General features: G+C 46.6%; 2 protein-coding genes across 3 annotated transcripts; both read left to right on the forward strand.

The window, feature by feature from the left end:
* The first annotated feature begins 1,714 nt into the window (after positions 1–1,714).
* Positions 1,715–6,125, forward strand: nbl1 (NBL1, DAN family BMP antagonist). Its single transcript, XM_003973262.3, has 4 exons — positions 1,715–2,262; positions 3,121–3,301; positions 4,442–4,553; positions 5,257–6,125. Exons 1-4 carry the CDS (start codon positions 2,253–2,255, stop codon positions 5,533–5,535), a joined length of 582 nt encoding a protein of 193 aa, XP_003973311.2. The 5' UTR covers positions 1,715–2,252; the 3' UTR covers positions 5,536–6,125.
* A 993-nt stretch (positions 6,126–7,118) lies between these two features.
* tmem88bl (transmembrane protein 88b-like) lies at positions 7,119–10,860 on the forward strand. Of its 2 annotated transcripts, none has more exons than XM_011613826.2 (3): positions 7,119–7,334; positions 8,447–8,751; positions 9,831–10,860. In XM_011613826.2, exons 2-3 carry the CDS (start codon positions 8,458–8,460, stop codon positions 10,056–10,058), a joined length of 522 nt encoding a protein of 173 aa, XP_011612128.1. In that variant the 5' UTR covers positions 7,119–7,334; positions 8,447–8,457; the 3' UTR covers positions 10,059–10,860. The 2 variants fall into 2 exon arrangements, with proteins under 2 accessions (XP_011612128.1, XP_011612127.1); XM_011613825.2 differs by having other exon boundaries at positions 7,121–7,334; positions 8,457–8,751.
* Positions 10,861–13,267: the final 2,407 nt, after the last annotated feature.

Here is a 13,267-nt window from a genome sequence, read left to right on the forward strand (position 1 = left end):
GAAGAAAAGTTGCACAGAATGATGGAGTGCGGAAAACACAGTTGGTGCGAGGCAGAAGCAGGCTAAAGAGAACAACATGCTCTTAATGCACGCAGCGTAAAGAAACGGTGTTCCCAGAATTCCGTGAAGTCGTCCACTCTGATCTTCTGTCATGCTAAATCTGTCACAGTCCGGGTTCACGGGCCTCCGTCAGCGCGCTCGTTTGATGAGTATCTGTTTGACAAGTATGATTGATCACTTGCGGGCTGCTCTGCGCACTTTTGATGAGAAAGGAGGAATTGTTTGTGTAAACGTGCACACGAGTGCACATTTCTCCTGCCCCCTGGTGAAGCAGAATCTGTGGAATGCAGAGGAATGCCATTTCTGGACCGGAGCTCGGTCTTATTACAAACAGGTGAGTCCTGCACTTTGCAGTCTGAACATAACACATGGTTTACACTTCCACATCAAAGCAAGCGCTCGCACATGCACGCTGTAAAACTCACATTTTTTCCCCCCTCGCTCCCCCCCCCATCGCCGCAACAGTTTTCTCCGGTCAGAAATTAATCCGTGTCACTCGTCCCCCGTCCATTAAAATATTTGTTTGCAAGTGAAGCGTGAAGCAGATAGGGGAGCAGATGGACACGAGCCAGCCTGAACACCTGTAAGCAAAGCTGGAGCAGCAGGATGGAGTGCAGGAATGGTGTGTGTGTGTGTGCGCGCGTGCGTGTGTGAGAGGAAGAGCAATAACACAGCTGAGGTCTGCATAGTAACCAGAAACCTCTGGCCTACCTGCCTGAGCCTGTCTGAGAACTTGATGATGAATCACAGACTAATAATAATCAAATTTATGTGCTGAGTTCTAAAGGAGTTGGGAAGTGAACGTGTCACATGAAATAGATGCAACATGTGTTTGCTCCTCGTGTTGGCACTGAGGAACCTGGAAATGTAAATATTCTGCTTCAGCAAAGCGCTCTGAGGCTCTCGTCAACACCATTAACACCTGTGTTGGACACCGCGGTGGATAAAGAATCAGGAACTTGTGCACTTCCAATAAACCACAGCCTTGGAACTGTGCAAACTTTTCATAAATGCATCACATTTTAATGCCCAGTTCATATATTTGAGAAACTTCACATGCATCTTTGCATGAGCAACCTGATTTTAATTAATAATTAAGATGAGGTTTTTAAATATACTATAAAAGCACACACTTGAATGCACACAAAATGTCTCTTAAAGAAAACAACTTTAATATAATCCCTGTGTGTATCAGCAGTTTACAGTTTATTACAAATAACAATAAAATCAAAAATATATATTCATAGACCCCCCCCCCCCCCCCCCCCCTAAAAAAAGTCCCCAAAATGCACCAAGACAGACATAAACATCTATAAAAGTGAATAGCAGCAGCATCAGGGAAGGCTGGCTGTCAACAGTGCTGTCAGTGCTTTGGCTCCCAACACATGAGCAGCCTTAATTACGCCAAATTGTAACATTTGTATTTATTTGATTATTTTAAGCGGTCTGGATCTCATTCGATCCCGACTGCTTTTAATGTCGACTGGAATATTAAAAACAGACGCAGCAAAAGCCACACGGAGCACTTCCAGTCGCATCCCTGTTAATTTCGTGTTGAAAAAAACGTGTCGAACCGAGTCGCGCCAGATGTGAGGAGTAAAGTTAACGCACTATTTATTAGAGTTGCTTTTTTTTGGTGGGGGGGGGGGGGGGGGGGTGTAAATCTCATCTGCGTTTCTCTCCGACTTGGGCACATTGTTGAAACCTCCCCAACACTTTTCCTCCCTCTCAGTTTTCTTTCGCCCAGAAACCTCGCAGCGGGTCGCTTGTCTGAGGTCTCAGCCGCGCCTATCGCCTGGAACACACGTCTGCAACAAGTTGGAAAGTTTTTTGGGTTTTTTTCCCCAGCGCAGTTACAAGAGGATCTTACGCTGTCCGGGACACGAACAAAGGGGAGGGCCGGTGCGAGCTGATGGATTCAGAGATGAGATAGCGCTCTTTAACAGACCTCATCTCCCCATCCTCCTCTCCAGGACGCACGGTTCTTTTTCCTTCCGGATGATGTAACACTTTTATTGCACACTGGACCCAGATTTATCCTGGACGCGCACGAAATACTCACTTTTTCCTTTAATAAGAGCGCACGGTGATACCAGACAGAGGCGGCATCCTCCTGTTGTGGGAACCCGGGTCCAAGATCCAGCGAGGCGGATCATCTCGGCGGGACGTTGCGCAGTTATTCCCAAGAGCCGATGGGCAAAGGTAAGTCTGCCTGCATTTCGGAAATCCCTCAATTGCTCCTTACTCGTTGGGGATGTAACGTTATTTTAAGAACGCTCTAGTTGCCATCATCAGAAGGCAGCTTTTAATTGGCCTAACGTTATACGAGTAACGTCAGAACTATAAAAATCGATTTTTGCAACTTCCCACCTCTGGAAGTGATCAGATCCTGACAGAAATTAAAGATCCTTATTTAACATCTTATAAATCATCAAAGTGAGCTTTACAGAGGTGGGCAGCAACTTTTATTACTGGCCCATCACCACACCTTCTAACAGCTTCATTTTAGCAATATAATTTCATGAAGGAAAATGAAACACAAGTTTTGCAAATCTATGAAAGATTACTTTTTTATTTTTAAAATTGCCCCTGTAAAGCAAATATCTCCAGTCTTTACATCTTAATGTGAACGAGGCCGTGCAGGGAAACCTTTAGTGACTGGGCTGTTTGTGGCAGGGGCATGTGGAAGTGGTAAAAAATGAGTCTAAAGAAGTCAACGTGGGTGAGCACTGCATGTTTTTTATAAGCAGCAAGAGAAAACGATTTCTTAGGTTATAAATGACGTGACTGGGTGAGGTATTTTATATTTATTTGAAACAGGGCATAAGGAAATACTTGGTGTAAGTGGGCTGGTGGTTTGAATAACCCTGCAGAATCCTCCAGACAATAATACAGAATAAATAAACTGTTGCAGCTATTCAGGTGGAGCGACGCAAAGTTTCAATTTTGGATGTAGACTTTTGAAAACACCAAGCATTTCTGATTGATTTTTTGAGTGTATACATGCGTGCGTGTGCGTGTGTGTGTGTGCGTGTGTGTGTGTGTTTTCCGCTCCTCTAGGTGCAGTCATGTGGCAGAGGATTCAGATTTGTTGCACACTGTTTGCACTGTGTTCAGCGGCACCACCTGCACACATCAACCGTCTGGCGTTGTTCCCTGACAAGAGCGCCTGGTGCGAGGCCAAGAACATCACGCAGATAGTCGGGCACACGGGATGTCTGCCTCAGTCTATTCAAAACAGGTCAGGATGAGGATGAAGGCCTTCTCTGTCTCTCGCCGTGTGGAAATGTCTCAATCTCAATGAGCTGCGTCCTCGCCGTTGTGCTTCCGTCACGTCAGTCGGACGATCAAGGATCAAAGTCGAGTGGGAATGCAAGAGTATGAGACAGCAAGCAGTCGGAATGAGCAAGCAGAGCAGCAGAATGGGACTGACACGAGGCCACAGAATTGTTGTAAAGCTTTTAGAGCAGCCCTAAAGCACTGATGGCTAATAAATATCTCATGTGTTTCCTTTCAACTTGGACAGCTTGCTATAGTTACATTGCTTGGATGCTCCGAGTTAAAATTTCGTTTTTCGTCATTGAATGTTAAACTCTGAACAACATTCCGTCGATTCTGTCACATTTGACCCCATTGTATTGTTATTACAGTCCGCCGCCAGGGGGCGATAGTAACACATTGGCCTCGCTTCTGGGGAACTCTAATAAACACTAGATAAGGCGCATCAAAATTTTGTTTTTATAGCCTAGATATGTGTTTTGTCATGTTATTTCACTAAACCTTATGTTTTCATTCCTTTAGAAGTAAGAGTTTTGTAGAACTCTTCCCCTCCATGGTGCATAATGTGTTACAGTAGCCTGGAAGACTTACAGACTTAAATAGAAAACTTAGTTCCCAATACACGTGACCTACTTGTCAGCTCTGATTTTCACTTTTTCAGTATGAAAGCAATGATTCAGATTTGAAATATATCTCCAGTAACAAAAATCTGGACTGGAATTATTAGTGGAAAAATCCATTTGGTTCCCCAGCAGCACTCTCAAGAGGGAGGAAGTTGAACGCAGCCACTCAGTTCTCTTTTTTTTTTTTCTTGCAGAAAATGACATCAAATTTTGCAGAGTCCAAATTAAACTTTACTGTTAAACTGACTGGAACTTTAAACTTGAAAGTACTCACTTGGCTTCATTGTTGTTATTTTCTTTTTCCTGTAAAGTTCCCCAATAGTTCTGTGAGGAACAAACATGTTCTCAGGTTTGTGCTAGTGAGTTTTCACCAGCGGACCGCAATTTATGTAATATTTATGGATAACAATCCTTGAATTGGTGACCGGTTCTGAAGTCATTTGTTTTCCTAAATGTCCTGCACTTTGTCCTCATTGCAGGGCTTGTTTGGGCCAGTGTTTCAGCTACAGCGTCCCCAACACCTTCCCCCAGTCCACGGAGTCTCTGGTGCACTGCGACTCCTGCATGCCGGCACAGACCCAATGGGAAGTGGTAAGAGTTATTCCAGCTACAGCTGAGGAGAACCTGAGGTCTGTGTGTTGATCTCTCCCTATTCTCCCTCATATACTGACGGAATCCAGGCTTCCCACAACAAAGGCTCTGTAGTCAGGTGTATGTAGTTTGGATAGCGGCCAGGTAGACTAGGCGGGTGGCGACCACAGGTAAGGTCGCCTCAGATTTCGGCGGCAGATTCTTGAGGCCCGCAGATGTGACTGTATAGATATGTTCAGGTTTGGGCTGTTTTTGCTGAAGGAGACAAAGTCTCCACGGTCTCTCCCTGTAATCATCAGGAAATTGATGTTTACGTCTGTGGTTCAGATTGTTGTTGCTGAACTTTCAACAAAATTCAGTTTGAAATAAAACAAAGTCAGCGCTCATGAAAGACGATACTTTTTCATGCTCGCCAGGCTCGGACGCTCCATTTGGATAGATGGGGAATTTGTGTGTGGTCCGGAGAGGCGGTGGAGTTGTGCAATGCTGAGGTTTATTGGTGGCTTTATTATTGCCTGTTTATTTTATTCTAATGTTTTCCCTCAATATTTCTTTATTTTTAGTAGAATACTACCATGATACAACTGTAGTTAACTAAACAAATGCCTGTCTAAATAAAATCTATATATAAACTAACAAAATTAAACATAGATCACACAGTTATTAACAGAGGACAATCGTGCGTGTGCGTGTGTGAGAACAGGTGACTCTAGATTGCCCCGACTCCCCTAATGTGGACAAACTGGTGGAGAGGATCTTCCACTGCAGCTGCCAGTCATGCAGTAAAGAAGGTGTCCAGGAGAGGGCGCTGATGCAGCTGTATCCGGCCGACGTCGCCAAGGACGCGCCGTCATTATCAGACCCCCCGAGCGTCCTGGAGTCCCAGACTCACCTCCTGCTCTCGGCGGACGCAGACCCCCACAAGCACGCTCACCCCCACACAGACCATCACATTCTACCGCACACATCGGACGGGGGGTAGATCCGACGCTTGATGCTTTCTGTCACTTTCCCCTTTTCCTTGCTCTCCTTCTTCCTATCTGTAGTGTTTCAAAAGCACTTTGAAAGTTTGGCTTTACTTTGTTCTGAAATGTTTTACTCAATGCACCCGTGGGGGGAAAAAAAGAGGAGGTCACTGTTGTGTCCACTGCTTAATTCGTGCCACCACACCAGCCTGTGCGTGCACGTGCATGTGGACGTGACTGTTGATAAACTGTAGCCTCGTTACTCTGACTTTGATTTAATGCAATAAATTCTGTTGTTGTGATACATGCTTATTTGTATTCTGGTATTTAATTTTTTCTGCAACACGGGACAGCTCAAAAGACACAAAATCCTTGAGAGAAGAATAAACACAGAGCCTCTGTTCCCTGTTTTATGATCATTCCCCCGTAGCATCAACTGGCTGCTGTTTTCTGATGCAAAGCCTTGTTTTTGTTTGACCAGCAAAAAAAAACCAAACGATTTTAGGCAAAATGGAAGTGTAGCTGCTGGCTTTCAAGGTTGGAATACTGTTAAGATACTGCAATGGCAAAATGTGCAAATGAGGGTATAATAAAACTGATATTCTAATAAAATATGAAGATTGACACATTTATGTCTGGAAGTTCTCAATTGTTTGTTTTTTTGGTTTTGTTTTGTTTGCTTTTTTCCAAAAGCTAATGGGCTTCTATGAGGTCCTTGAAGATGCTTTACCTCGGATCCAAATGGTTCTTTAAAGTGAAATCGCGCTCTTTTTGTTTTACTGAACAGGTTTAGGGTTCCACAGCAAAGCTCAATGGGAAAGATGAGCTGTTTAATGAGCGAGCTGTGAACATCACAGGAAATAGAACCTGAACCGTCTGTGTTCTCAGGTCATCCAGCAGGGGGCAGCAGACCTCTGTAAAGATGCCGATCTTTCGCTCTCGCTCGGGTTTTTCTCACTTTCTCACTTTCAGATCTTCATCCCGAGAACAAACCTTTCGTTTCATCCTCTGTCGTCTCTCTCTGTGTTGCCCCGTGTAATTAAATTTTACCCGCAGAGGATCCAGAGTCGCTGCAGGGGAAACAAATCGATCATTGTTTTATCAGGGTTCTGCTGATGCTCCGAGCAGACAGACTCCTGCAGGAGAACCTCAGAGAGAGTCATGGACACGTCGCAGCTTATTACACTTGTCAACTTCTTCCTGTGATACTGCGTTATATGCAGTAATTTGCATTTAATAACAAATATTTTCTCATGGTTTTGTGACCTTTGACATTTAATAAAACAGCAAACTAACGTTATAATAATCACGATCAAAATTAATGTTAAAAATAGCATTTGATTCAGTGATTTGCCTTTTTCCTGTGTAACTCATTAAATGTTGGTGATTTTCACTGATCTTGGATCAGTTTCGCTGCTGCCATCAGAATCCATCAAACACAATACGGATTCTTCGCCGTTTATCAGCTCTCAAACCTTCTCTGGTCGCGTGTTTTACATGAATGTGGGAAAGTGCTGAGTGTTCCACAGGCAGAAGTCTGGATTTACAGATCGCTCCTGCGCGCAGACGACCGCGATTCGCCTGTTGATGCTGACGCGGGGGCGCGCGCGCAGCGGGGACGCGCACCCACGGAGAGCCGGTCTCCCACAGACGCAGCAGCGCAGGGTCCAACTCTCCGGTGCATGTTTAGAGCTGCGGGGCCCAAACTGAAGCTGCCCTTTGTGGTTTCCAGTGACAGCGGAGCGTCTTTGAACAGACCAGCGGGAGAAGAATTTAACATCCAGGAGACGGAGAAACGGCATCGTAGTACCTGAAGGTAGGGAAGAGAATCCGCCTTTGAAGGTGTTGCTTATGGATTTATAGAGACTCACAATATGTTCATGGTGATGCTTTATGTAGCGCCCCCCCCCCCCCACACACACACACACACACAGACACACGGCGTGTCAGGGGTCCTGGGTCGGCATTCATGGTTGTGATGCTTTTATTTAAAAGTCTGTGGGTCACAGTCTCTCCTCTTATTGTCTGTCCCCCCACCCCAACCCCCCAGGGCCGATTGCTTCACCAAAAATACAATAATGATCAAACAATGAGTTTAGGATCCAGGAGGCAGGAGAGCCGTGGCCTTTTCATTGGTCAAAGGTCTAAGCAGCCTTCATTCCATGCAAAATTCTAGGTTGCTTACTAGGTTACGTCGTATTCCAGCGTCTCTCTAGGCTGGTGGGATTGATCAACTTCCCCCACAGGCATGTGCACAGTTTCTGCTTTACATTTGAGCCTCTCTCGACACGGTTCAGCAGCATCTCTATACACCGTTGAAAGCGCCTCTTTGTCCGATCAGGGTCATTTAATGACGGTCTCAAAGGGTTTAGCTCGAAGGCGATTCACTGACGCACTCGTGGGTTCGAGATGATGGAGACGTTTCACAGCCCGGATCAAACGTTGTAACTCACCGCCTGTTTTCAGGGGATTTCTCATTCCTTCTTCATCATCAGTTTTAGTCTCGACCACATTTGTGGCTCCACAAACGAGTAAAATACTTTTATTGTACATTCCCAGCGATTCTTAAAAAGAAAACAAACCATAAATCCACATGGAAACAGTGGTGAGAACAGACGTTGAACGCTCCTGATGGTAAAAGGTTTCAGTCTGATCTGTTTAAAATGGCTCATATTGGCATCCTGTCCTGTTAGTAGCGATAAAGCTTTTATCAATAAGATCGACCAGTAGCATGTGTGTGTGTGTGTGTGTGTGTATGTGTGTGTGTCTGTGTGAGAGAGAGAGCATCTGTGTTTGGTCAATAGCAGGTCCTCATTTCCATAGTCTAATGACTTATTGGCTGTTTCTATGGCAAAGTAAAACCTGGTGAACGTTGCATATTTACACCTGTGCCGAACACGATTGATAGCGTTGTTTATTAAACCTCAGTGTGTCGCAGGATGTGCGGCGTGGACCTGGAACTGGACGATGGAGGATCAGGCGAGGAGGAGAAAGAGGAAGACCTCTGGGTGGAGGAGGGGGTGAAGATGCTGCCCCCTCCCGTGGCCCACAGCGGGGACAGCGCGTGGGGCGGCCGCAGGGGCAGGTGCTGCTGCGTGGCCTGCGGCGCCGCGCTGCTCCTGTGGAACCTGTGTGTGGTCTCGGCCTGCCTGCTGCTGCTGGCTCTGGTCTTCTCTTTGGTGCTTCTGCCGGCCTTGCTGCTGCTCTACACCGGCTTCCTCTGCCACTCCAGGGTGAGTTCATCCACCTGCTCAGGTGTGGGGGCCAAGTTCCGCCTCTCTGATTCGTGACCGCTGCCGATACCCTCCTGATGGGCATTATCAGCGTAAATCATGTGCAACCTCCATCATCATCAGCTCGGATCGTGGCACCGGTGCAGCGTGCCCTGTAAAGAATTCATGACGTTCTGCAGCTTAACAGACGATGTGCCAATGCTCCGCAGCTATGCCGCTCTGTAACTGCAGCCCGCGGTTGGTTTATCAATTATTGTGGCTTTTACTGTCGAAGCCACTGAATATTACCGGCTCAGTCGGTTGCACTTCCACAGTGAGCCATTCATTCATCATGCCACTTTCTCCAGAGGTTTCAGCCACAAAAACCGGCAGTTTTTCACAAGAAAACCCTCCACTTTGCATCAGGCGACACAATGACGGAAAGGTGGCGAATTCACACCTAAACGATGTGATGGATACGGAGGAAGGAGAGTCGGCGCTGCGCGTTTGTGCACCATGTGTGCAGGAACACAGCTGCAAATGAACGATAATGCACTATACTGGGAGGTACGTGCACAATCAGGGCCTGAGAGGCAATCTCAGGCGCGCACGTGGCACCAACTCCATTAACAGTGTCGGGAATCATTCTTTTTTTCAGTGCACGTAAGAAGTGACGGCTAAAGACCACAGATGGAGCCTGTCAGTGTTTGGTGTAGTGAGGCAATTAAGAGAGTCAGAGTGTTTGTGTGTGTGTGTGTGTGTGTGTGCATGTGTGTGTGTGAGAGAGAGAGAGAAAGAGCGAGAGTCAGTTTGTGTGTGTAACCATGTACATGTAAGGACCAGAACATTCCTTTTAAATGAAGGGACGAAGTCACTCTGAAAACCTGTGTGTGTGTGTGTGTGTGTGTGTGTGTGTGTGTGTGTGTGTGTGTGCGTGTGTGTGTGTGTGTGTGTGTTAAACACACACATTAGCCGCTGGCAAAGTTCATCTTGACAAAGCAGTGAAGGGTATCGAAGAGAGAAACCAAGATGCCAATGCCAATTGTCACCACGCCCTCTAGAGGCTTACCCCCCCCGTGATTATCACTCTGTTTTTCTAGGTCCTCCATGCTCCCTTTGCCATCTGCCGTTACCTTGACGACAACAGCTGCTCTGCCCTCATCATTCTGGGGTTTGTGATGATGTCCCCCCTCGTGGTTGTGGCAGCTGCCATCTTCTGCGAGCTGCTCCGAAGGCTTCGGCTCCTCCTCCTCATTCAGCCCCTCAAGCGCGCGCGGTACCGCGGCCCGCTGCTGGACTGGACAGGCGGCGTCCACGCCTGGGTCTGAGCGGACGGACGGGGAGGGTCGGCGAGCTAACATCGGAACGTCGGAGGGTTGGGCATTGGTCAGTGGAGACATGTCTGAGCAAGGCTGTGTCCAAATGTTGCTGAGGCGTGTCTGGAGGAGACGTCTGACAAACAGAAGCAAACTAAGAAGTTTAATTAGGATGTTTGAATTTGACCTTTTGTTTGTAATGTGGTAGCATCATTAGCATTTGCTGGGTGAGCGAGGACAGAGGTTTTTATTTTTAAAAAAGTGCCAAAAAGTTTTTTGGATGAATAGTTGACTAGAAAAACTGGCCGTTCAGTGTGAGTTTTACGTTAAACAAGAGAAATCAATAATCCATCTGTGGCTCTGTGGATAAATATTCACATCCTTTCTTTCAACAATTCTCCTTTGTGCTAAAACGCTGTTTTCTATTGAAACATTATTTTGTGTGGTTTGTTGGCATCTGTTCCTCTTAGTTCCCTTCGGATTGTAGATTTGTGTGTAAAAAAAGAAGCCTTATTTTCCATATTTCAGACAATTATACATGAAAATACATGCATTTCCTGCTACTTGAACTGTGTTGTGCACAAATATGGTGAATTATCTACATGATCATGACTAAAGATTAAAAAGCCACTTCACAACGTCCAACAGGCTTTTGCTTGCTGTGTCCACTGCCCGCGGGAGGCAGAACAGACCCAGTTCACAAGTTTAATTTCATGCAAATCAGCAAATTGGTGAGTAAGTAAGTGAGTAAATTTAGATTTGCCAATTTTTCTTGTCGATTTGCTTTTGTGTTTCATTAAACGTTGAAAATCGAGCTGCTGTTTTTCTTTTTAAGCCTCCAATGACCTCAAACGGAACCTCCCAGTAAAGGCATAGGAAGCATGATAAGATGGATTCCTAAAGCGATCCATATGGTTTCCCAATGTTTCTACGCTACAGTGCCCATCACGGTGGGAACACGGGTCCAGTAGAAGTTATGAAAGTCATCTGAAGGCTAAAATTAGCCATCACCTCGCAGTAGCCTATCTGAGCAGCGAGTAATTACCAGGCAAACACGTAAAGTTAAATGAGGGAGCAAATCAGTTCAAGAGAAAATAAATCCCCGCATCACCATAGAAACATTGTTTGACCACATCCAAGGCTGCAGCTCATTTATGTTCGTCCAAGAGCGTCTTTGCTCCCACTCAGGATTATAAACGTGTCCTTGCATTAAATCCAGTGCAAACAGAAGGTTGTGCGCAGTCAGTGAATGAGAACGACAATCCTTTTCCATCCTTTTCCACCTTTTCCAGAGTGAAAGAGCTGATCCGCGACCTGAACCGTGTCTCTCTGCAATCACCCTCCCGCCAAATCAAACAGTGTTTTTAAATGAACTCTCATCTACCTCTATTTAAAGAAGGTTCGGCCGAGTTGTGACACCTGTTTTTGTGTCCGTACAGGCAGTGACAGAGCAAATAAACCCACAGCTTGGTCCACAGATGCCTAAATGACCAAACACATTTAGGCCCTGCCTGTCCTGCAGAGACCGACCGCTGTTGGCAATGCTGGAGAATACAGAGGGATCTTTACCAGAAAGCAGCTGGAGTGAGGAGGGCTGGAGGAGTTTAAATGGAGATGAGTGCTTGTCAGAGTGTAAAATCTCATTAGCTGCGGAGGACTCAAATTTTAGACGTGCTAACGAACTGGATGGAGTCAGTGTTTTGTAAAACACAGCACTTCCTGTTGATCTGGGCTGGGCCTGTGTGAGTTTCAGATGCAGGTTTATGGAATACAAAGTGCTCCTTTCCAGCAGGTTATCATCGATTCCTTGGTAACGGAGGTAATCAGGGCTAATCACGCTCACTATCACAAACCGCGCTCACTCACAATCACGCGCAATCACCCCGGCCGAGGCAGGGGAGCACATGAGCACGGCGTTTTAAGAAGAGCCGAGCTTCGTTGGGCAGAAACGCCGGCCGTCAAATATTTTCAACCCACACTCGATTTTTTCCCTTCTGAAGCACTCTTGTGGAAATTAATCTGAGCTATGAGCCACTTACAGCTGATTCTCTTAGTCCATTTTCCACTCCTGTGCTCTTCACACACACACACACACACACACACACACACACACACACACACACACACACACACCCTGCAGGAGACACTGGAGCTCTGGTGCTATTATCCACCTCATGTCTCACCTCCGTCCTTGATGTCTGCTCGCCCAAAATAAACGGAAACATATGTTTTTATTGGCCATTATCTCTTTTTTTAACACCTCCTCCAAACCCTCGCGATCTGGTAACCGTGCGGCCCACTTGTTTGCCCATTATTTTTTGATCTCCATTTTCCTGTGTGATTCGGGGCCGTCCCAGACCGTAGACGACCATCAGGGGAGGCAGGTAGGCCATAGTTTGGTCGTGAACAGCCTCAGCTAAAATTCTAACGGTGATATTCAGGATGCCGATCTCAGCGTGACAGCCACGACTCGCCTCGCTGGTGTTGTTGTGCCGTAGATTGATCGCCCGTATTGACGTCGCCGTAGCCTGTGAGTCCCTGTGGTTGTCAGACTGCAGACGTCAAGCTGGGTGTCGCGCCAAAGTTTATGAGCTCCGCGTCGCCCAGTTTGTCACGATATGGTGTTATAAGATTACTAAAAGCCCACAGTGTGTACTGGGCACACACTGGGACTAATTTCAGATCAAACAGTCCATAATCATTGTCATGTATTGCTAAGCAACAAGACCGCCGGTGAAGAAAATGGGCCTTATTTGCCCTTGCTTGAGGTAACCGATGATAGTGAAGCATTTGGAAGATGTCTGTGTAGATTCTCAATTGGAAGATTTGATAAATCAAACTAACAGTTCTACTCCTCAGTGAGGTGACGTTCCATGTTCCAAAAGCCAATTTCCATAACCAAGGATCGGACCGCCAAGGCCCCCGCCTTGGTCCACCGCCCAATCCACACTGCACCGGACCCTTCATGATCCTCCTGTGGGTGGTGGGTCCACTGGAGATGGGAGTGTCCACATAGCTGGTTCGGGCTGGGCCCGGCCGGGCCCCATGGACGTAGGCCCGGCCAGGCACCAGGGTGGGGCCCCGGTAACCCTCCGGGCCGGGTACTGACGTCGAAATCCTCAGAAGTGTACTCAGACAGGCGCACGAACCAAGTTCACCACAAATTGAGACCAGAAGCCAACGTTACTTTTCAACCTTGTACAAGGGGGGCTCCGCTCCGT

The sequence above is a fragment of the Takifugu rubripes genome, chromosome 19 (assembly GCF_901000725.2).
Source record: "Takifugu rubripes chromosome 19, fTakRub1.2, whole genome shotgun sequence".
In the NCBI taxonomy this organism is placed as follows: Eukaryota; Metazoa; Chordata; class Actinopteri; order Tetraodontiformes; family Tetraodontidae; genus Takifugu; species Takifugu rubripes.